This window comes from Megalops cyprinoides, chromosome 15, assembly GCF_013368585.1.
Source record: "Megalops cyprinoides isolate fMegCyp1 chromosome 15, fMegCyp1.pri, whole genome shotgun sequence".
In the NCBI taxonomy this organism is placed as follows: Eukaryota; Metazoa; Chordata; class Actinopteri; order Elopiformes; family Megalopidae; genus Megalops; species Megalops cyprinoides.
Window position 1 is genome coordinate 4,549,873 of NC_050597.1, and position 26,245 is coordinate 4,576,117.

The 26,245-nt window shown below is 37.8% G+C and overlaps 1 protein-coding gene across 2 annotated transcripts in view; it reads right to left on the minus strand.

Annotated features, from left to right (window-relative positions):
• The window catches only part of LOC118789755 (VPS10 domain-containing receptor SorCS1-like), a 109,435-nt gene that overhangs the window by 32,448 nt on the left and 50,742 nt on the right, over positions 1–26,245 (minus strand). For both annotated transcript variants that reach the window (XM_036546340.1, XM_036546341.1), the window contains exons 3-7: positions 23,477–23,576; positions 14,991–15,149; positions 6,018–6,091; positions 1,999–2,063; positions 219–337 (exon numbers count right to left, since the gene is read on the minus strand). In XM_036546340.1, the coding sequence (XP_036402233.1) occupies positions 219–337; positions 1,999–2,063; positions 6,018–6,091; positions 14,991–15,149; positions 23,477–23,576 (517 nt within the window). The remainder of the gene's footprint in view (positions 1–218; positions 338–1,998; positions 2,064–6,017; positions 6,092–14,990; positions 15,150–23,476; positions 23,577–26,245) is intronic.

A 26,245-nucleotide genomic window follows, 5' to 3' on the forward strand; every position in this document is an offset into this window, starting at 1 on the left:
CAATACAGTATATTATATGACAGCTTTCAGTGTCGGAGATCAAAAATTGACCAGGCTGTAATTTGCAAATGAATACACCACTTTTGCGGCTGCTTTATGCTCTGTGACATCATGAGCGCTAATGAATGCAACCTTGTGCTATTCCATACAACAGACTGTGGCGCCTTTCTCCTGTTTTGCAGGGCTATTCATCTCCTCATGCATAGCAAATTACATACCTGTACAAATGCATACTCATCCTGCACCACCAGGGAATTGGGGTCAATATAGCCTGGAAATGGCTTGCCTTTGTTAGCATCTGTGCAGTTCTGAAGTCTGCAGGTAACATATTGAGATTCTGCAACAGACATTGAGCGAAACGCTGATATTAGCCATGAAGCTTCACAGACGTCACTGACATTCAATCAGATCCTCACCTTAATTGCATCAATAAGCGGGCAGCGGGGGGACAGAAGCCGTCAAAGGCCAATTGCTATCTTTCCCCTCAATCAGGGATGCAGCGGTAACGTGTCCCTGTGTGTTAGCTTCAGCTAAACACGTGTCCATTTCTTGGGAAGCAGCTGATCGATAGTGATGGTCAAATATAGCGAGTTCATTCGCTTGACACTTCGCTGAGATCTTAGGGCAGCTGCTGCCACCAGGGCTAAAGAATTGCCGGTTGTTTTCCTGTCAGTCGTGTTCTACAGGCAATAGGATAGTTGCCTGAATAGGAAAATACCAAAAAAGCCCATCTCAAATTGGCATTTTGATAATTCTTCTTTTCGTATTCTGTGATTACTGTCCTATTAAAATAATTTTAATGTGTATTAAAATGTATGTTAATTTACAGAAACGTAAAAAAGAAATGTAATAAACTGTGGTTTGTCATGTAATAATCATGTTATATAAATTAACTTTAGTAAGCAACTACAGTAATGTATCCCAGATGAAAGGTAACAAGGAAAACAAGACTGACATTTTAAAATACACCGATGGCGTAGTGTGGACTCCCTCACCCATCTGCATCTCATAAAACAGAGTATTGATAAACGGTAATCAATGAAACACACTCATTTGTAAATACCATGGACACTGGGAATAAGCATCTGATTGGGTGTTAGTAGGGAATGGTAAGAGAACTGGAAGGAAATATTACTATCTGGTCGATTTCAACAGCCATATACTGGGAAACAAGTTGTGTCATTATTAGTGGCAGTCTAGACACTTGGCGGCCAGGCAGTTCTGCTTGCTTACCGGCATTCGCTATGAGCTACCCAGCCGAAATTTGGAATAACACACAATAATAAATAATCTTCACAGGGTCTGTGAAATGCTCATGGACTTGGCTTACTTGTAATTACTGAGACAGTTGAATACATTCTAGTGCAGCTCTACCCTTCCATACAAGAGGTCCAGAGAAAAATCTGGACCGCCAAGAGAAAATTATGCCTGTGAAATTGTACACCTTGAGATAGACTGCAGTGGTCAATTGACACATGTACATCTGATCCTTTGGAAGCGACAGTCATTTTAATTACAAATCACCATCATGGCCAAATATGAGGGAGTACTATCCGAGTAGATTATTCTCAGACAATGATTTCATTTGAGCCATTAAAAATTTAAACAAATTCTGCGGGGGGAAAAAAGCATTTGCTCCAGTGTCAATACTGGAATATTCTTTCTTACATGCATAATGCATGTATCTGACAACACAGATCCAGACCATTCACAACACCTCTTCCTATTGTGTCTTTTATGACTCAATCTAAGCCTGAATTTGTCATGAATCATTTATTTGCAAATATGTCTGCATGCATTAGAGCTATAGCCCCTTAGCCTCGAATGCTTTTAACAGGCATAATGTTATACTGTTTGCATTTCAGTCAGACGATCCAGAGTTACTTGAATCGGCAAACAGTATGTGTCCGTGTCAGGTGTAAATTTCTCTCTTGCTTTCAGTGGCAGGCTGGAGATAACACAGGGACATTGAGATGAATTCCAAAGTAAACCACTTACGCCCTTCAGAAATCCTGGTTTCCAGGTGAATTAAACCAGGCTCATTGTCTAATCCCATTTTTGACCTGAGGGGAAACACAGTACAGGAAAATCAGAAAGGTGGTCCTGTATCACTGGGTTGTTTGTCTCCAACTATCGCAATCCACCAAAGAAAAGTTTTAGGTGCTCCAGAACAAATAAGACAGATCTGGAAAGTTTATGAAACAAAAATGGAAATGACTGCATATTTATTTAATGCCATTGTAATATTAAACTTGAATATTCAAAATTTAGCATGTATATTCAATTCATGAATTAAGGGATATGCTTTAACATACCATGACATCCCTGACAAAAGCCTCTTTGAAAAAGGACAGAGAAAAAGGCGATATTAATCTAAGGCATAAAACATCAGATTAGCAGAATTTAAAATGCAAAAATCTAGAGAGATCAAATGACAAATCAAAAGAGAGAGCCTCTTCTTTTCAGTCTAGATATGCACTTGTGTGGATATTTCATGTTTGAAAGTGACTGAGGGGACCGAGAGTTGGTCTCCATTTCCAGGTCAAAGTAAATTTTTCAAAATCAGTGGGACTTTGTACTTACTTTTTATGTGCAGATAGTTATTTGTAACTTCAGGTTTGATCTTTTTGTCCTCTTAAAAAATACATTTAAAAATACATTTAAAACATAAGCTGAAGGCAGGAACATGAATTTAAGAAGAGTGAAATCAAGCATACAGAAAGGACAAGAGAGAGATGATGTGCTTGGACAAAAAAAGTCAAACATGTACAACAAGACCATAAGACTAAAGACTGCAATAAGGACCAGAATGAATCTAATCTCTGTGTAATTTTAATTGAGTCATGAATTTCAGCATTCTGAACATTTTTCCTATGCTTGCACAAAACTCTCCTCTTAATTTCACTAACTACCAAAGTCATGATGTTGCATAAAAACAATAAATTAATAAAAACCTGCCGGAATTTAATACTGAACGCTTCCTTTAATCACAATGTAAACAAACAAGACCCTTATCTGGGATCATAATAACGTAGAGAATTCTCTACATCTCCATGGAAGGGTAAAATTCATTTGTGAGACTGTTGTGATATTGCATTGCCATATATAACAATAAAGAATTTAAAACATTAAACACAGTGTCAAGGGTATCATGAAACTAAAGTATCAACAAAAATATTATTTCACTTCAACAATATGATATATTTTATGTATACAATTACACATCATGAAAATGAACAGGGTTGTTGTTGTTGTTGTTGAAATGATCAGCAGTAAAACAATGTATTTTGTTCAACAGGCAGGTATTAGCAGAAGATACTATTTCATTCCATTTCCAAAGCATCTATTTGCTTGTGGCAAAGTGCTGGGAGCAGAAGACCTGCTTCTAACCATATTAATTGTTACTTTTGTGGAAGAGGCCTGGTTTCTTACCTTTGTTATCTGTGGGCCATAACATAAGCCACAGACTTGCACTATTCAGCATTCTATAATTGCTTTGTAGCTCCATTTCTTTTACTGGTGCAGATTCTAAGTAAGAATCCAGCTTCTAGCTCCACAATTTTAGCAGCCCATATCCCTTTTAATAAATCATATACATGTGCTAAAGAAGTAAGCCTCTGGGCTCTTCGCTCTGCAGCTTGTTACCCGTTTGACAGCTCTCCCAGAATCGCTGGAGTACAGCTTTTTAAGAAGTTTAGGCTGGGATGTTACAAATGACTGAGTTTGACAGTTTCACTCTGTCAGACATGAGACCAGCATTCTATAAAGCAGAGGGACTACAAAGGACAAGAAAGACGAAAGGAGCGGAGGTCTGTATACACAGGGTAAAAATAGACAAGGGCATTGTTTTTTGCTGTGATATATGGATATAGCATATTGAATTCTGAGACTCTGGCATGCATGTTTCAACCATTCCAGAATGGTTAGAATATAAGAGGGAGAAAGAATATAAGAGGGAGGGACAACCTGAATCAAGAAAGGAGAAGAACATTCCTTTGTCATATTAATGCTATTTACTTGCTTTTGCATGTCTGTATTCACTGCTTTGGTGTAAATAGGAATGGACTTTATTATATCTTTCAGAAAACCACTTCCTCAGCATTTTTTTGAATTATGGGTTATTGCTAACATACAGCATGTGATGCATAAAGTGTTGTAGTATGTCCTGGAGGAGAAGCTTCTGCTACCCTTGTTTTTTTTTTTTTTTTTAATCGTGTCATTAACACCATGATGATTGATGTTTCTCTAATTAGACACAGCTAAATCACTGAAGTAAAAGGACCCCACATCCTGTCTAAAGATTTATGGTGAAAAATGCTTTTCAAGATCCCAAGTGGTCCCAAGTGGTATTTTTAACACAGGGATATTCTGGTAAATCTAATGGATATTCTGAATGCCACAACTAAAAGACAAAAGTGGGTTTTATTTGTTCTGGCTTCCAAGCCTTTCTCAGGACTTGCACAGAAGTACAGAGCCGCAAAACATTAAAAAATAATAATAATTATAATAATAATAAAACTGTATGTATGGGAGACAGTGACGAGCTCTGAAGTTGATGATGCCTATAGGCAATTTACAACACAATTAAGCAGATGACCAATGAATAAAAGGAACAATAAAAAATCTTTCATTAAAACTCAACATTATGTACAATGTGTCTGGTGGAAAATGAGAGAAATACTTATGATCACAAGATTCCAACAGAAATGAATTCTGCAGAACGTTCATTTCACATTTCATTTCACTTCTCAAATATCAAATATGCAATACAAACGGTTCAAAGTCAATCTTGTCATTTCAACCCTTTGGTTTTAGTGTGTCTAGAGAGTGTAGATCCAATAGTTTCCTCAATTGAAAGACTCCAGTGATTCAACACTGCCCCCTCATTTTGTCTGATTCATTGTTTGTGTATGATGATGACTTCATTGTTCAGAATCAAAATCAAGGCTCACTCTTGAAGCAAGTCATTCATTCCCCATTGAAAGAACTATGTGATTATCGTCTCTAGTTTTGTTTTAGTTGTCACGTAACCTTTCACCCAAATTACAAACAACAAACTACTTTTATTTTAATCTGCATAGTCCTTGTCTTTATATGGCCATACAGCCATTCCTGGAATAAGAAGCTTTTGTCTAGACAGACATCATTTATCCCATAACTCTATGAAAAGCTCTGGGTAGTGATGGAGACAGCTTGCATTCTGCACAGTTCTCCTGGGTGAAAAAAACACTTCAATAATAACTGTTAATTTAAATAAATAAAGTTGAATAAATAAACACATAATTATTCAAGCCCAGATACAACATAGCAGAAAAAATTAATCAATCTCAAAACTTTTTTGAGAACTATATGAATTTCCTTTTAGTTTCCATTTGAAAGAGCTTCTCCTCTGAACTTTTAGAATATAATTTAATAAGTCATCTCTAATAGCCCTAAAATAATGTGGTGCATTAGATATAATAGGACAACTAGTTCAGCAAATTCAGTAAAAAGGGCCAATATACTAATTCATTAAAATAGCTCTAATTATCCTAAATGGCTTGAAAACTGAAATGAGTTCATATCAAAATGCATTGTTATCATTTCACTCTGTTTTTAGTCAGGCCCTGAATGTTTCAGAAATGTTCACAGCAATCAATGCGTAACATAATACATAAATGCACTAATTTAAGTGTTTAACAATAATTAAACACAAATTAAATAAAGTTAAAAAAGACAACATTTCAGTAAAACAAAGGCTTTCTTTTAAAATAATGATTAAAAACAGACTGTAAGACTTCAAATCCCCCAAAATGTGCTTGTGTCATTGACTCCACATTGCAGACATAACTGGTTTCTGATTTCTCAGTATTATATAATAAACAGTCAACATGTTTGGCCTTGCATGTATGCCATTTGCAAAACACCACACAATGCAATAACAGTTTCAGCTGGGAAACATGAGCAAATAATCTCACAGTTAACACACGACCCATTCGATTCCTGTTTTAGTAGCGTCTGCTGTGCCTTGTTCTTACCAGTAGAAGCGATTAGGGGAGACCTTCTCATGAACAAGCTGCCATTTTCTTCCAAACTCCACAGAACTGTAAAGCTGTTAAAAAAAGGTAATTATAAATCCTTGCATCATTCACAATGACAGTTATGCAAAGAATACAGAGACTGCGTCATTGACAATTTAAAAAGGTGGAGAAGGGTGGTGATTAAAACCGAACACTGCAGAGGTATTAACGGAAATACATCTCAACAGAAGCAGGTTAAAAAAGAGTTTAAAATGAGCACTTCCATCAGAAAAGCACATTCACACAGAAGCATCATTCGATTCTTTCATTCCTTTTATTAAATACAAATAAATAAATAAATAATAATCCATCGCCTTCCATTTGTTATGTTTGCAAACAGTGCATTACAGTAATAATACACAAGAGTGTGTGCAGTTGCAATTACAGGCATGACAATGATGTAGTCACTAAATGAGAGGCAAAACCAAATACTACAAGCATCATGGGGTGCCAGTAATTGCAACCGCACACCCTCTTGGGCAAGCAATAACACATACCCCCTGTGTATTTCAGCTTCCACGTTCTAATTTTAAATGGTCATCAAATACTTACATTTCATGAGAGAGACTGAATTCACGATACTCGTTTTTTGACCAAATAAAATGTCTTCATTACACTAAATAAATTAGGCCCCTACACTATCAAGGACATTACCAGGCCAATTAAAATTGAGAACAAAAAATGGCATCATTAAGTTTAAATGTCATCTCCATGTATATCTGTTCTACTGTGAATAATATGTAAAGACTGGACATGCCTACATTAGACTACCAAAGGTGGTAGTCAGCTTGCTAACCTGTCAACCTGTCAACTTTTCCAACCTGTCAACCTTGAAAACCTGTCACTTAGGTCCTGCTGTTGGGTAAACATGACTCTCTTCCTATAGCATCCACGGCAGCTAGCTAGAGGCACAGCTAATTTAGCTGGCTAGGTTATCACTCATTTTTATACGAACTGATTTACCCACTACCATTAAAGGTACAGTTTTTGAAATATGAGTACATTTCCTGGCTATGCTGGTCCGCCATTTTCTGTTCTCAAGGGGATGGCAAACAGATCTCTGAAAGGAACTCTCTGCCTTGTGGCCACTCATTGGCATGATCTCCCTGGTTTGCAATCCACGGACACAGGGCACTTGCAGGACCGTGTAAACTATAGATGCCCCTGCTTCTTTACATATGTAGTAGCCTTAAGTGACATTTATGAAACACTGGAACATCTGTAGCTAGCTAACACTGACATTCTGGCAGACCCAAACAAGTGACTTTTAAATCTCTTGTTGGGAAACTGTAGAGATGCAGGATCACGGTTGCACACCCACAGCCCCACTACTCCTCAGACCACATGAATGCAAGTGAAAGCGGGATTGACAGTAATTGCCAGTAGCTACATAAAACCTTTTAGCTTAATTAACAAGCACTTATTATTTAAATTCAGAAAGTTAATTCTGGTGAGCAAAGGAGACCACTCTGATAGATAGCTAGCAAAGCACAACACATGCTCAGTATGTATAGTGAATGCTAACTAAAATTGGTGAAGTAACTTTTATTTTAACATTTTAGTATGTGTACAATGCACTGCTAGCTAACAAACGAATCAATGTTACTTCACACCTCTGTGGAAGATGGTTGAAAATCAATATGATTAAGCAATTTTCAAGCACACTTGGCTTGGGAATTCTTGCCATGTTGTTTCTGATGGCTGATGACCATTTGCATAGAGAATGCTTAGCCATCATATTTCACGATACTGATGTTCACGTTACTTCTGTGTGTTATCTCCTCTTATTCCACAGGGAAACAGGGGGGTCTTTGGATGCATCTATATGGTTCCCGATGCTTACACTGAATTACACTAATAGACATAAGCAATTCTGCATGATTTTAAAAGGTTTAAAAATTATTAGAAGAGAATAAAAATGACCCTTGTGTTTTCTGGATTAAAGTTCACTGCATATGGACTGTCTGAATTTGTTCCTGCACAATGTCATGTCCTATAAATAATTGTTTTTGTGTTTTGCATGTGTTTTGTTCCAATTTAGTCAGGGATATGAATAGATATGGACAGCACTGTAGATATGGTATTAACTGCATCATCTGCAGAATTAGATTAACAACATCCAGGTGGGGAAGGAAAAAATCACTTTGTCTGATTAGCTTTCACGCTGATGTAACCCTGAATATGCTTTTCAATCTACACATGCAGTCACGGTGTGAACTCGGGGATCTCAAGGGAGCATTGTACAAAAAAGTGAGAATATATGGATATATTAAGCACATGTATTGGCATGCAAAAATCTCTTAAGCAACAGCTGCACTGAAAGCTTCTTCATTTATGAAATGCATTCATTACATAACAGTTATACTGTACAGCATTAACTCAAAGTACTTCCACTGCAAGGAAAGCACTTTATTAATGGCAGAGTACTATTGGGACCCATAAAAAGTACTCTAAATGGGAAGAGGGACACTTGTATATTGTACTTGTGGCTGTTTTAAATATTGCTTTTTTCAAAACTGTGAGGTAAATATTAGTCTTGTTTTAATTCACAGTATCAGCAAAACCATTTTATCAGAACTTTCAGCATGACTCATTAGAATAATTCCTGCGGTATTATCATAGGGCAAATTATAATGTTCTAATGAAATCTAAAACCTAGCAAATATTCAGCCTTGATGATGTCACAACAGTTGTGCGTACATGGCTCTGTGCAAGAGAAGTCATATGGGAGAAATTCAAAACACAAAATACATGGTAATTAGATAGTCACAACAAACAATCATTGGAGGGGGAGGACAATTATGTTTTCTGAAGTAAACAGTGTAATGCTTACTAATTACAGTTGTAGCAACCAATTCAGGATCGAGCTACGCATGCACATACGTGTCTGTTACACACCTCTGTTACCACTAACCAAATTCAGATTAGGGCTGCTTAAAATCCCATGGCCAAATTTTTTTTGTCACTTTTTTTTTTTCTCAAAATGAGGGTGATGCTCATTAATTTCCAAAATATGTGCATTCTGACTTCACACTTGAGTCACTTACCGCCGTGCAACCTTTACATGCAGGAGAAGTTTGAGCAAGTTGAGCATGGGTGATTGTGTGAAACAGCAACATCGTTGGTAACTAGACAGGCTGTATGCAGTGAAAATATACACAGAAAACCAAGTTTACACTTGATGATTATTGAATTTTGCATTTGAATTCACTCAGTTTGATAACCCCACACAATTGTCGATGAAATCTTAAACATTTATTTTTTATTTAAACACAGTGTAACATTCTGAGGTCTGAAACATGGAGGCACCAGCTGTGAGATTGATTAACTCCACTGATTAATGAATGTTTGCCTCACCTGGTGCGATAAATTAAACTGACTACCCTAATGTTCTGAATTGTCATATGTGCACGCACACATGTCCATATATGCCTTCAAATAATATCCTGTTATATGCTGTCCCACAACTTAAAAAAGCCATCGTATTCAAATGAAGCTGCTGTTTAAAATGGGTGGTTGGCATGACGATTCAGTCGTGCATTGCATTTGACGACAACAACATTCCGTACAGATTAGCCCGTAGCTTCAGACAGGGGACAGTACTGAGAAATAGTGGGTACAGTTAGGACAGTCATAAAGTGTCTCCTATCACTTTGCCAGTGAGGAATCTAGCTCGCTAGAGGTCTGCAGAGGAAAATATTACACCCTCCTCTCTGTGGCAGTGGCAAAGACATTAGAGATGAGACACAGCTGGCAGTGGGAGGCTATGGCACGAATGAGTCCACAGGCCTTTTTCAGATGGCATGAGGTTACAGAGTTTATCCAGTAATTTTGGCTGGACAAAGCCATGATTTATGATGTTGGATCGTTTGTGAAGACCCGGGAAAAACATAAATCTGCGCTGTAATTGTAATTCCAGCTATGCTAAAATAACCAGTGTTCTTAGTCCTGTTTACATGTCAGCTGTCACATGATGCTGTACAAGCTACACCATGCTCTGCAACTGTTTTAACTATTTTACCCTTTTGTAAAATCCTCACAACACTATGACATAGCTGGGAAGGGAAGGTAAGATTTACCCTTTTCTGAATACTACTGGCTCATTTTATCTGAAAATGCAATTACTAGCTACCTAGAAAATACATAAGCTATTCGTCTATTTTATAATGCATTACATTATAAAGCATTAATGTTTGAAAGGGTTGAGCCACATTTTGATTCAGTCAGTGTAGCATTTGCAATGACTGTAATAAATGCTAGTTTGTTAGGTACCTTACTAGTCTACAGTGAATACATTTTATAGGCCCATTCACACTGATAATCACAACAGTATCATTATATACATACAGCTGCAGACAAAAAAAAATGCTTACCAGACTGGACACAAAAACGTCCAGATTTTACATAGCTTTGGCTGTGTTATTCATCTACCTGTTGACTAAATGGAAAGAAAAGTTTGCACCAAGTACACCAAGTCATTCCATTTTTAAAATAAAAATATCTGTTACTGATGTTATACCGAAATCTTGAAAAGGCTCATCTCAGCTCCAAGAAACGCTTTATTTTGTTGGAAGTATCTGCTCAGCTTTTGTAATTAACGTGTACCGCAGCTGCGTTCTGCAATGAGGACAAATAACTCCGTCAGAAAATCTGTTGGCCACCAGGCTCCATGTGAGGAGGTGTGGTTTTCCAGGGCAATTTACATTTATTCACAGCGTGCAACTTTGTACCATTTAGTCATTTAGCATTTTAATTTTAACAGACTAATTTCCATTTAGATTAATTTCAATCTATTAATTTTAATATATACAGGAGTGCGTACATTAAGCCTGAACAACAACAAAAAACTATAAGGAAACATAAGTGAGGGGTGGAACAAAAAAAATGCTCAGCACTGCTTAATCTGAACTGGACCCAGTTGTATTAGTAAACAAGCTGGTGATTGAAAAAAGGTCAAATGTCACAATGTGTAAATGTGACAACTGGTTAACTGGTTACATGTAAATGAACACCTGACAGCAAGCTTACAAATAGGGGTTTAAAAGCCCCTGATCTTTTCCAGTATGGTGTGTGCAAATTTCTTAATTTCCACAGGTAAACAGAATGCAGTGGTAAGCACTCAGAAAAGCCTTTATCTGAAATGAAAACACTGTGCTCATATTTCACTGAATCCTCATAACTCAGGGTTATAGAGATAAATATGAGCTGCCTGAACGTTTTAATTAGTCACAGAAATAAAGTAACAGGGTAAATAATTGTGACAGCAGCGCAGTTATGAAAAAGCAGGATTAGGCCGCTTATTTTCCAAACAAAACAAAACTTGTTAGCAATTACATACCGTACAACTGCTGGAGTGTATCTACTAAACTGCACATATAACTAGGAATGTACTGCGAAAGCAGCTTAGCTTCAAATTATCTGCTGATGTTCTTGCTATTGAAGCATAGACAACAATTAGTATAACCACTGAAATGTAAATATTTCCAGGAAAGAATGGACAGGCCTCTTTAATCTATCAGAATGCACACACACATGAATTCCCTCTGCCTACCTGGAATGGCGGGCATTGAATTGTTTTCAGTGTATTAGCATGGCTTGAAACCGGTGAGTCCTACACTGTGAAGGTAACAGCAAACAAGCCACAGCTACATTTGCTTTCATGAAATGCTCTTTGCTATTGTTGGACTGTAAGTTAGCTATCCGTGGCAAGGAAGCCACATGGGAAAAGATTCACACTGGAACACAGAAGGGGGCTGGGGGGGGGTTGGATCACTTCGATTTTCGAAACGAGGTAACATAATCACATTTGCACTGCTGTGGCTCAACAGATATTGAAATTCAGAGCTACAGGAGTTTTGATTTTCGAGCTTCGCGGGTTCAAAAGGAAGGTCAATTTAATGCTGAGCATTCAAACCGTCCCTCAAACAGCCCGATAGATACTCTTCAGCAGTGTGTAATACAATGAATTCTAACACTGTGTGTTGAATTTTAATGAAAGCCTAAATATGGGCTCTATTTGATTTCTTTCAAAGCCCATTACTCTTCATGGACCCAGTGGCAGTGATCCAGGTCTACCCCTGTCCTGTCGATTTGGGTTAAAGTTTTGTAATGAACTCATTTCCACAATTCACAATTTAATAACTCATCTTTCTCTTTTGTCAAATAGATTTCTACTCTGTAAATCCCAGATGGCAGTTTTATTAAGTAAATTTTTGTATCTAGCTACACAGAAATTTAGCTTCAATATGCTCCCATATAATGTACTAGACACTAAATAGTAATTTAACTTCAGTATGCATAGATATATTGTATGTGACATATCACTTATTAAAACATCTGAAACTATTTACATTAAATTACATGAAAGTAAATTCATAAATCAGTTCATAAAACATTTACGCCTATATGTAATTGAATCATAATGCACTTTTTATGGAATATTCAGTGATCATTTCAAGAAAGTGTTACTTTATTCTGTGTCTTGCGAAACACTTTGGTGGCAACTGAAGTAATGATAAAAAGTTTTATACTAAACAATAAAACAATCACTTGCTTCAATTTATTTACATATTATTGTGTAATACTAGAATTACATTATTATTTACATATGTGTATATGCAGTCCCTGCTTACCCTCAGTATACCGTAAATGTGAATATTTGGTCCAAATCTCACAAAAAAGCCACGGAAAAATGCAGACATCTTGTGAGCTTCGTGTCTGTTTCAATGTTAAAAACAAATAATAAACTATGTTCAAGAATTTGCAAAATGGATGATGAGCTAACCTCAGCATAAATCTGTGCCATATCAAATGACCGACATTTAGGCACCTTTTAATCCATAACAATATATAAACAGAATCCAGACGCTATTAGTGAAGGCAGCTTAATACTCTCAACCCTCGCGTACACTCTGTGTAAATCACCTCTTCTCAGGGTATGACTCACAAACACTCACAGGCCTCCGTAAATTTTAAACCAGCAATGGCATTTTGCGGCACCATGCATTAACTGCATTTTATTGCAGACCGTATTTTATGTGCTTATGAATGGGAACAACACATTGCAGAACACAAAAATTGGAGGGGGGGGGGTGGGGATGGTGGTGATCCACCCCAATCTGAAAAACATCCCATAACAGTCCTCTGAATCTACACCGTCAGATGGAAGAGTGAGTCTAGTCTCTCCCCACTTTTCATCGCTCTTCTGTGTGACTAAAGTTCAACTCTCAAGTCCACAGCAGCTCCTAAAGGACATATCAAAAATAAAACATATGGAATGGAGGTGCTTGTGCAGATCTTTGTGATAGATATAGTGCTTTAGAGTCTCTCCCATGGGTAAAACGAACGTGAAATTCACAAAGCATATGTAAGCACAGAAACACAGACATGACGTTTCATTCCTCCACACGCAATCACTCCACATGTAGCCGTCAAACAGCACAAAGGCATGGTCGGAGCGTCTGTCAGAACCGATTTAGCATTCAGAAGAACAATTAAGACAACTGCATGAGAAAACAAAAGTGACAGGCAGTGGAAACTGTCAATCATAAGAAAATAAATAAGTAAAAAGAAATGAGAGACTAAGAATAACTGGGGGAAAAAAGAGAATTTACCTTAAGGAGGACATAAAAATAGCAAACAAAAATGCTTTCATGACTGTTTTTTAAAATATCGATAATTTCTTGTGACATAAAATATCTTCTGGTGACAGGGGCAGAGACTAATGCAATAGACGTTAGGATATGAGAGTGTCATACACATTTTCTGGGTGCTGCGCATGCTTGCAGTAATTTGCCGCATCTTGCTCGGTGGGAGTGACACACTTTTAATACCACTTTTTATGTCATCTGGATGAGAGCGTCTGCCAAATAAATAAATGTAAAAAAATATATATCAGAATAATGACACTTCAGAAGTTTCTGGGTACAAAGTGAGTGAGTGTGACATCAAGTGATGGCACAAACCACCATTTCAGTCCCTGACCTATAACACAAGAGAAATTTCTCCCCAAGAGAGTTATAAAAAAGGCAAGCAAATAAGGTGGTGATTTTTCATATTCCTGACACCTATTTAAAATGGGGTATTTACAATGAACAATACTGCTGTTAGTGAAAATAATTTACACATTTTCAATATTCTGTGAATAAGGTAGCTAGGAAAAAAAAGATAAATGCATGATAACTAACTAATGCAAACTAGTTAAGGTCTATATTTCTTATATATATTCTGTGTTCTTCTGAATTGCTAATTCAGTAGATATGAATTTACAATAATGGCTGTTGGAAAATATGGAGGCTGTTATTGTGGGTACAGGGGTAGTAGCCTTTGGCTTGAAGGGATCACACCTGGCCATGAGGCTGAGGTTGTTGACCTCGATCTTAAAAGCATAATAAGGGGGGGGGGGGGGGTCTGTGAACAGCTAAGTGGAAGGGAGGTATGTGGGAAATGGATTTATCTAGGTTTGGTTAATTGTGTATGGATTATCTGAAAATTCTCCTGAATCTTTGACTGGCATTTCCACTAATGAGATCTTTGCTTTTGCCATACTGTATATTTTAACCCAAAAAACAAGTCATCACAGAGAAATATTGCCGCAAATCTAAAAAGAGCAAGATGGAGAGGAAGCAAGGTGATTATTAGCACCATTTTTCACATAAAACAGGCATGGCATCGATGGCAGATACGTTCAAGAAATAACACTGAATAAAAATAATTCCACATCTGAAACAAAAAAAAAATCTGCTGGAGAAGACCAATCAAAGGTGGGCTGAAATGTCAACGAAAGACCACGTCAGTCACTCCGTCCTCTTTGATGAAACTTCTGACAGCGTTCAGTCAAGTAATAATGACAGCCGAGCCGCGGTCTCCCGTTCGGGAGCCGAAGCCGGAGATGCCTTGTTTAGAGGAATGGCAGAAGCTGTCAGCGTTTACCTTTTGGTCGTGGCTGTATGCCAGAATCCAGTCCTCCTGCTGGGGGTGGAACAGCAAGCTGAGGATGTAGAAATGCAGGCGGTACTTCTGGTAGGTGGCACCCTCATCCAAGCTGATCAGGAGGCTGTTCTCAACCTCGGGGTCAGTCAGCAGCATGATCTGAAAACAGAGGGCACAGGAACACCTGCAGTAAGGCATGAAGACAGCTTTGCCTACACCAGTGGTTCTCAACCGGGGGTTACGCGTACCCCTAGGGGTACTTGAGCAGCTTGCAGGGGGTATGTGGAAACATTGGGGATTATAATTTATTTCCAAAATGATAAGAAAATATTCCAAGTCATTTCATAAGCCCATTGCTAAAACGGTATGTGCGCGCCGCAACCAGTCCCCCCCCGGCAGGTGTCAACTGTTACACTACTGTGTGAAGAGGTCACGTTCACGCATGTCAAATCTGCGAGCAAACCAACTAGCTAGCAAACATGAATAAATGGCTCAAACGTCCAGTTGCTGTCGCTCCGGATTCAAGGTTTAGGGGAGCAAAAGGAAAAAAGAGGCCAAGCCCAAACACTGGCAGTTCAGTGAAAAATATACTTTGTATGGATTTACTTGTACCACCGCAGCCACAGTGTTTTCTCGGAGGCAAAGTCCTAACAAATAATTCAATGAAGCCAACCCACCTACAGCAGCACCAGAGCACCAAACGCTCAGGAAGTCTTGGTAAAACTGAGGACTTTTTCAACTGAAAACTGTCAGAATTCAAGCCAAGTCAGACTACACTGAAGAAAATGCCTTTGCATTTTGCAGGGGAGTCATTCAAATGATTTTCATTTAATAATTACTTGTGTTAGATACTAAAAGTTTAATATGAGTTTAATAGAACAAATTTAGGAGGATCATCAACACAGTGAGGGGGTACTACTGGCATGGCAAAACAGCTCAAGGGGTACATAAGGTTGTACACAAAAAAGGTTGGGAATCACTGCCCTACACGACCCAATGCTCTGCATCTATTAAAGTCAAAGTCACATATTATATTACAGCTATTACATTATATTTGTATAAGCTTTGTATAAGCGTAGGCTTAAGATGAGGTACACTCAGCCGAATATGCAGTGAAATGCAGTGGGTGGCACAGTGGTAAGGAGCAGTGCTTGTAACCAAAAGGTTGCAGGTTCGCTTCCCCACTTAGGCACTCCTGCTGAACCCTTGGGCAAGGTACCTAACCCAGTGTTGTCAGCTGTATAAATGAGTAACATGTAAAGCTGTAACCTGCGTAAGCTACTCTGGATAAGAGCATCTACGAAACAGCAATAATGTAATGTAAGGTATCTACTGTAAATGCATTTATTTACCCCACTGCCAGCCCTTTCTTGGACAGGCCACACAGTATAGCTGCACATTTGATATGTGGCAGAAAATAATGGATTTAAAATATTTTTAATTGGCTTTAACTCCTCAGAGCAGCATACTATGTGGTAACTACAGGCAAAGTTTTTTTTTTTTTACTCTCCCTAAGAGAAATGATTGTTCTGCTTTCACTTATTAAAGGAACCAAATAATAATTGCATATTTATAATCACCAAAAGGGAATATTTGGCAGCTTTGCAGAAAAATAATATTTTAAAAGTTTTGAAACTTAATCCCTTAGCTGAGAATCAGCACTGGTTCTTAGATGTTTTAGGCACACCGTGGGACTCATCCTTACAGCGAACCAGAGAGAACACCACTATCGCACATAACTCACGTAGACAATTAATGAAATCCTGTTCTCTCCTTATAAGGATCCCAGCACTGATGAGACACACAGGTTACTCACTTGAAAAGTAGACTCCTCTCAGTGCTAGGGGCAGAAAACATAAAATCATTCCTGAAAAGAATCCGCAGCTCTGACAGATAATTTTGCCACATGTACATTACTATTTCATCTGGCCTTCCCTTTGTCTGCACCAAGCAAAGAATGCGATTTGTTGCCGGCAAAAAAGGTCAGCCTAGGTTAGTTGCCAATTATTCCTGTACCTGGAAACACCACTTCACAAACATGTCAGCTAGAAATAAAGGATTTGGCGGATTTAACCTTATCTCTAACATCGGGGAAAAAAGGGTTGCCTAATTGAAGCTTTGGGCGAAAGGTCGAACAATCACGGACATGGTCTGTCTGCACAAAGAGACGCTGTCCTAACATATCAGCGCGCATCAGACGGCCTGGAATGCCAATGTACAGATCTCACCCAGGACCAGAAGGGGCTGTGAAATTCAACAACCTTGAATCTGAAGAATGGCACATTTGTAGTGAGTAAAAGATCTGTTAAGTACCACTTAGAAAAACACCGAAACACTTTTGTGAACTCTTTGGGTAGTTCATTATCTCTAACCATTTATAAAATACGAGTTTGCTGCCTGTTAACAACCTACCATTAAAGTCTGAACAAGGTTACTATGAATGCATTGAAAAAAGGCAATACAACACAAGCGTTCAGAGGGCTTAATCAGTCATTGAACAAACTCGGCAAAGACTCAGATGGACTGAAACATCATCACACAATATAACTTCATTTAAGAGGCTGAAAAGTGTTGAACTGCAATATGTCTTTGTCAATATGTCTTCTAACAGTTCTCAGCACTAGAAATAGAGCAATGTGTGTATGTAAGTTAAAACGAGCATACATTGGTATAACGCTGTGTACAGGGAAGGTATCAGAGGCACGACTGGTGTTACTAAGGCAACACTGCTGTTTCTCAAACTTCTCATAATTTGATCATTTTATGACAATAGGAACAGCGGCTCCACTGAGGGAAGACGCCGTGGATAGACCACGGTTTCACATTCAGTCCTGCATATTTTCTCTGCAGCCACATCATCTCTCTCAGACTCTCTGATGACAGGCGACAGGAGCTTTTGAGTCTAAATGTGATTCATGACTAGCGTATCAATTTGGACTTCAACTATGTGCGCTGATACTCTCCATAGGCTGAGTCTGTGAGCAAACATTGCTTTTAATAACAAGTTGTTTCAGTGATTACTTACATCTGTAATAATAATAATAAGAAGAAGAAGTATAATAATATTAAATCAACATTCAAATGACTGCATGATCATCTTCATTATCATCATGTTGAAGTGAATAGTGGTACACGTCCCTCATTTTACTGCTGATAACTTGATCGTGCAATTACAGTTGATGACAGAAATTACACACTAGATGACACTTTTGTTGACTGTCATTTCTTAGAAAGTGTTTGAACGTATGCATGATGCTATACATTCTTATGCGGTCCCTTTAATCCCAATATGAAATACTTTATGAATCTGTAGAAAGGTTATGTGAATGCATCTGTGCACCCTCCAACCAATACACCAGTGAATTTATGATATTCTGTCATGTATTTAATATAATGTATTATATCCTATCATTAGTACTAGTGATAATAAGCGGAATATGAATGAAATAAAGAAATGAAGAAGAATATTGCATCTGATGTTTAGGGGAAAGCAACATCTTTGTAAGTAATTCTTTGAGAGGCATACCACTGATATTCTTAAAAGTGACATATTCTTAAATTCTGACATATTGCTACGAATCAACATGGGGATGAGAGTAATTTCAGTCCATTTAAGGGTGACTGAAATGACGAATTTAAAGGGAATGGCATAACCTACAGCAACTGAGCAAAATGTGGATTGCAAATCTGAGTTTTCTGGCACTTCTTACAGGCTTTTCAGAGTGATTCTGGGACAGAGTCCATTTTAGGACAGATTCTTCCCACTTTTTTAGATCTACTCAGTGGAGAATGGAGAGCAGTTCTGAGATGGAGGGATATGGAGGGAAAGGTAAAAAGCTGCTGTGATGATTCTGACTGCAATATTTTTCAGATTATGTGTAAAGGGCAGTCGTTCTAGGATTTTCAGTGCATAACCGCTGCAGTATGTGCATTTTTTTGTACAGAGCAAAAGTCGTTTTTTAAAAGAGACTTTTCCTTTTCAAAGACTTGAGAGCTGCAAGCTGTATGCTCACCTGGATATCTCAACTCATGTCAAATGTGAGAGGGCTCGAAGCAAACACTTTTAAGTTCTCCAAAACCAATTCCACTAAAATGCAGGAACCACATTTGTTAATTTTGTATATAATTACAACAAAATTTGTTTTTGCACATTTTTTTCCCAATTTCCCATAGAGTGGCATTTATCAAATTTAAGTATGCATACTTCTAAACAGTAATTGTTGATCCATCTCAGCTGTTCTAAAACCGTGAGGTCATGAACTCATTTTGAACATAACATAAATGTCCCCAATTAGCAATATTTTCATACTAATGTAATCTTGCGATCATCACCAGCAAGTACAATAATCCAATATATAAACAGAACAAAAACACAAACATGGCAATATGAAAAGTGGTTATGGTAAAATGTTATTGTTAGATATTAAAACAGTACGTCGCTGCTCAGAGGTTGGGGAAAGAAATCACAACAAAATAAACAAACTAAAAAACTATTGGAAAAAGAATAATGAACAGTAACATGAGGGGGAGAGGGGTCTGTAGAGTATGAGGAAATATTAGGGAGATATGAGGGGGGTTGTGTAGAATATGCCAGAGTATCAGCGGGGTCTGTAGAGTATGGGGGAATATGAGGGGGGTTGTGTAGAATATGCCAGAGTATCAGCGGGGTCTGTGGAGTATGGGGGAATATGGGGGGGTTGTGTAGAACATGCCAGAGTATCAGCGGGGTCTGTAGAGTATGGGGGAATATGAGGGGGGTTGTGTAGAATATGCCAGTATCAGCAGGGTCTGTAGAGTATGGGGGAATATGAGGGGGGTTGTGTAGAATATGCCAGTATCAGCAGGGTCTGTAGAGTATGGGGGAATATGAGGGGGGTTGTGTAGAATATGCCAGTATCAGCGGGGTCTGTAGAGTATGGGGAATATGAGGGGGCCCGGGGAGGCAACAGGACTGGGATAGGCACAGCAGTCAAAAACAGTCATGGAGCTTTAGTTTGGTGTGGTGATCCTAATGAAAGATGAGTAGGAATGATAGTCTGCAAAGTTTATCAATTGCCGGGGCGTAACTTGTCCTCCTTGATGTAAAATATGAATCTTGATCAGATTTCATCATTGTCATAGTACAACTCTGCATAATCATTGTACAATTACTAATAGCCCAATGCAATTTTTTTCTTCCAACTCAATGGACTGAAAGATATTTTCCCAAATATTATCCCAAGCATATTTTCAGACATTCTGTTTGTGCACAAAAATCATTAATTAAAGTATGGCAGTAATGGCATAAATCTTCATCACAGTCAAAATAATGCTAACTTATTAGGCATAATTAATTGTCAAGATAAGTTTCTTATTATTGCATGTGTCTTGCAAATACAGCAAGTGAAAATGGACATTTATTGACAGATAGAAGCAGTTTTTTTTCAGCATTGCAGTTACATAGGGGATTGCAGTTTCTTTCTCTTCGGGTAAAAATTTGAAATGTATATCAAAGGAACCAAATAGTGTGTGTTTTATGTGTGTGTGTATACACACACACACATATATATATATATGTACACTTGTATGTATATTATTCATTATTCATTATTGTCCATTATTCAACCATGAATAGACAACTATATGTAGTAGACCATGGTACATATAGTGATTTTGCATCATTTTATCTATTTTATTCCAGGAACACAGCTATAGAACCTAAAAAATGATGTATTGCCATCTTTGATCGATGGTAATCCAATAGTGACAACCCTACCACCAGATATCTTGGCTGAGAACTGTATTTCTATTCAATTCTATATTCTATTCAAGCCATGGTGAACTCAAGAGCTTCCATTCCACATACCTTTTTGCTGCAAAATAAAACGTAACTTTGCAAAACAGCAGCTCATTTTGATTAAACAACTAAATGTTTTGGAAGTCAATTATGTTTGTTTCAAGTTAAATCATGTGCTGAGTTTCTGAAAAGTCTTTTGTAAAAGCTTGTATGAAATAATTTACAATTTTAAATTCAGTTCAGCACTGGAGAAGAGCATAGCTTACCTAAGCACATAAGCCACAATTGAGAAGCAATTTGAGTGTTGCAAAACCATTATTAGTGCTATTGCATGAGTCAAGAGAAATGCTTCAGCTTAAACAAGCACTGCTACACTAAATGTGTCCAATCCGGATAAAAGTAAAACAAAGGTTTCTGGTTTTGGTCTGGATATTCATTTCACATTTGGAGACATGACATTTGTAGATGAAATAGTAGTGTGTGATGTACAGTATGTCTATAAAACAAATAAACAGAAGTGCCTTTATGCTCTTTTAAGCTTTATTCTAAACATACTGTATGTCTATTTCTTTGGCTGAGAGCAATTTCATCTTTACTGTAACTCAAAAGGTTGTTAACCTTCCCCCCAGGGCCAGCCCAAGCCTTTATGGGGCCCTAAGCAGAATTTGATTTGGGGGCCCCCCACCGCCTCGACAGTAGTCTTAGCTAGCCAGCCCGTTAACGTAATATTGCATTTTTGTATGATTACCATTGACATCATATAACATATCACAAAAAAAAACATTTCAAGCGCTCTTGGGGGCCCTCTGGTGGCCACAGGGGGCCCTAAGCAGGAGCTTAGTTCGCTTACACGTCAGGCCAGCCCTGCTCCCTGCCAACTCCACCCGCAGGGAGCAGCCCAGCCAAACACAGCACATGGGCTGTCCTCTGTCCACCCCTCTGATCCAGGGCTACAGACAATCCTTCTCACTTCTGGAAGAAGTGAACCATGTGGCTCTGTTATCCACATGACAACTCCTAAGCTACAGTCTAATGAACCTAAACCACCAACACTAGTATACAGCAAACTTACGGGCTGAAAAACACTGTAATGCAATAATGATCACTAAATCTGTCTTAACTTCATGCTTAGTGACAATTACCCTGACATAACAAGTACCTCCAGCCAGCACTTGTTATGACTCTACATGAAGTTCCAGCAGAAAGCTGTGGATCCTGCAATGTATTTCCAGTTTTATGCTTGTTACTGCCAAACAAATGTCAATACCTTTCACGCTGTGCATGCTTTGGACAAGAACCTATGCAGAAAAAAAAAAAATGTCACATTTCCTCAAATTACCATTTCACTACAAATGCAGGCCATGAAATATGCATTAAATCTTGTAAATGCATGCTTGTTCCAAAATGGAAAAAAGATGAAGGGCTTTTGAAAGCCTCTGAATGTTGAGATCTCATCATCTAAGGCACGATGCCCCGTTTCCACCCACCCGCCTGTTGTACCGAGCCATGCTTCACAGGGCTGTAATTGTTTCGGAACAGCAGAGAGGCACACACATTGATTTTAATTACTCCGGCTCTGACAATTTTGTACCGAAATTACAAAAAACAGACCAGTGTCACACATTCAGACAGAGGCATGACTCACTGGAAAAAAAGGTAAACGTTATGAACTTGTCAACTGGCTATTACAGGTCTCTCGGGATAAAAGGATAAAAGTGTTTCATTCATGTGATGGACTTTTAACTCACCTCCAATCTCAGAAATACTTTTTTTCTCCAGTTGAAATATGTATTTACAAAGATGACCTCACCTGAACTCACAGAGTATTGTCTGCTGTACAAAAAACATGTAACTGAATTCACAAAATAACCGATAAATACTGCAACACTGAAATAATGCAGGATGTGTTGTATAAGTATGGAGATCATTTGTTGGCAACACTCTAAGCAATATTCCTACATGTATTTGGTAATAGTCTCCCATTGATAAGCTTCTACTCCTTCCACTGTATATTGTGTACCACGGAATAACATATTACACCTCCAAGACTTCAAATGCAGTATCATACAACGTTGTACTACATGTCACTACAGACAACACAAGAGAGTAGTAATAACATGCCAGCTAAGCCTTTTAGCCTTCCACAAAGAGCCTTTCAGTTTGACCATTATCTCCAGTGGCACATGGGTGACTGGTGTGTGTGTGTGTGTGTGTGTGTGTGTGTGTGTGTGTGTGTGTGTTTTAGATCTCGTATATTACAGGATCAACTGCCACTTTTTTTCAAATTGTTTTAATATAGTGTATACTTCACTTTGTGAGGAAACTCAAAACTGCACGTGATTTCACTCACTACTTATTAAATAAAATAAATAATAAAAAAAATAAATTTTATACATTTCACTGATTCTGTCAGTGGAGAGCTGTTTATCAACATCACACTCGACCATTAAGCATTAACGTCCATCGTGAGGTTTACAGTGCGTTAGAGGTACAGAAAATGCATTCATTTAAAAGTGAGCCTTTTCATACATACCCTGTGCTAAACAGCTGACCATCTGTTCACAGCAAATAACCACGCAAACCCATTGACCTGGTTCAATCATAACTGTAATAACTTTTAAAAATAAACAAAATAGCAGTCTGTCCTCGGTAAACAATAAAGGATCAATGGTCGGTCTAGCAGAGGGGAAAATAATTATAATTGCCTTACCTTTCTTTTGTTATTTGGACTGACATACAAGTAGCTCAGAATAGTTTTCGCTCCCACTTTCTCATTAAGTTTCTCATAAGTGGTTCCGTAGTCCGTTGACCTGAAATTTAATTAGAAGAGTCAATTATTTAGTTGTGGCAATTAAAATCATTGTGCATGCACAATAAGGACAGAGAAAACATTCAATTTGATATTGCCGCCTTTAATATGCAACAGCAAAAATCATCATTGACAAGCAGCAAGGGCAAGCAAAACAAGCAGGTAAATGGAGGATAATTTCAATAACTAAATACAGCTGCAAACAGCAGTGGGTTGGAGCCAAGCAAAGATGGCCACCACTAGTCAAGACTGGCGTCACACCCATGATGCCCCTCCAGAGAAGGAATTACTGAAAGCTGCACATAGCGTGCATGAAGTAGTCCGAGATATTAAGTGCTACATTATAACAATAACAGCTGTCAAATTGTGTCAAATTAAATGACTAAATTTCACTTAAAGACTTAAACACACCTTAACATACTTTTATTGTCATAACGTGATAATTTAACCAACTGTTTCAAACCTGCAGTTTGATTGTTTATGGCATCCATATTGCTACATAAGGGTGTTTTAATAAACAAAAAGAAAAAGAACATTTTTTTTTTTCAAACAGTTTGAAATGGTCCAAGAGGAGATGTTTCCCTCAGCAACAATAATAATCCCCTAAATAGAATTTTTCATCCTCAGCAACCCATTTATCGGCCTTGAATACATGTTCTTTGAGGTGAAAACATGTTCGTTATCTTACCTTACATTATCTACTACTATGTCGTGAAAATGAGAACATGGAAGCATGGGTAAAGTAAGAGTGTTATGGTACTAGCAGGTGGATTTCATACTTTTCTCAGCTTTGGCTGGCTTTTATGGATACATTAATAATAGCTTTTTGGGTTAATATTCCTGATGTTTTTGATCTCGTGGCTCAGGTTCTATCCATTCTGAAGCTAGGTATCTGTAAATGTACCTTTTAATTACTGACCCTCCTTAACATTAGTGTGTCATACTATAACTGCCACAAAAGGCAACATCATGCTATTTTTTTACTCTTATATCACTAAGTTCTGCTTTCTCACTATTGTATAATAATAAAAAAAAACAACTCCAACAGCCTTTTTGCTATGCAGCTGCTCCACATGAATGGGCAGGAAAATGGCATGGACCTCCAATGGATTCACCTTTACGGGAAACACATCCCCGCAGAAACTGCATTCCCACTGCCACAACACAATCCTGGCAGTATTCTGCAACAGCACTCTCCATCAATATTAATCAGAAGCTGGACAGAAATGTATACGTTGGGCCACCTCATTTTGCACAGCTATTGATAATTATTCAATACAATATCTGCACCATAATTACCCCAAATAATTTTCTCGGTAGACCTTTCACCTTTGGATTAATTAGCGGTGACTCTGAATAATGAAATAAATAAAGAACTCCTGCTTATCTCTGCAGTAGAGATGCAAGGGCTCATTTTCCCTTTCTTGTACCTCAGCATACTTGTCTTTTAAATTAAATCTGAATATATTTAAATACATTTTTAAAAAAGGGATTTGGCTGCTTAGTCTCTGGGTTTGTTAAAAAAGAAGCTTAGCGCTCCCTGTGCTGGACCTCTGGCCCCTGGCCCCAGATGCAAATCGCTACAGTAATTAGATCCGTTTCTATTGCCACTTGCAAATGACTTTCCTTCATTGACATTCACACAGAGAACACAGTTTTCATTACTGTCCAAAAAAATCTCACAAGTTATAAAACAAGAAAAGAAAAAGTGAGCGAATTGTCTTTTTGAGTAAAATTGAATGCGTGCTCGATGCAAATAACATCATTGCAGTCCACTCACACCTACAACTTAAATTAAAAATCATTTGAATATTTTCACGATGGTCAAAACAGATTATGGAAGAGATTATTTCAAGGAATGTGTGAAGGTGCTAAAAATTTGATGTCAAAAACAATGAAGTCTTCAACAGAAAATAATACAGAACAATAAATATCATAAACTATCATTTTTTACCTCCTGTAAACCAAGTGTAATGAAAGTGAGAAAAGTAACTTTTTCTTTATTATTATTTAAATTATTTTACTATTACTTTTCCAGTACTGTTGTAATAAGCACCTCTGCAACCTAACAGATTAATAATTATAATTCTTCCAATGCAGTTGAAAGTGCATGGCTGGCATGTCTTCAACAAGCAAACAATCACAATGGCTAATACTAACAATAAGAAGAGAAGTATTACAAGAGGTCAGTAAGATACTGAGTTCAGTGCTAAACTAGTGTAGAGTGTTTTTTTAATAGAAAGTAGGGATAGATAGGACAGATACGTACTTCAACATCATAACATTAATATCATATTGTGTTGAAAGGTTTCAACAATGTTCCCTAATGCATACAAAAAACACGGTATACCATGCCAAACTTATATCAGTTTCTTCATTCCTTATAAATCGTCCCGCTGAGAGTCTTCGCCTCTGGTGCAGTAACAGTTTAGGATAAGCAGAGTTTTCAACTAAAACCACAGAGATAAGAGTGATTTTTTTTCTTTTTTCTTCTCTCTTTGATTTAATGTTGAATGTTATCATATGGGATGATATACTGCACAATCCTCTAAGCACATTAATTATCTGAATTGAAATGCAGCAGCGACATTTGCCAAAAAAGGAAGCCACCTGGGCTTTGGCGAAGATTTGAGGCATCACTTGCAATTGATCAGTTCGTTGAAGCCCATA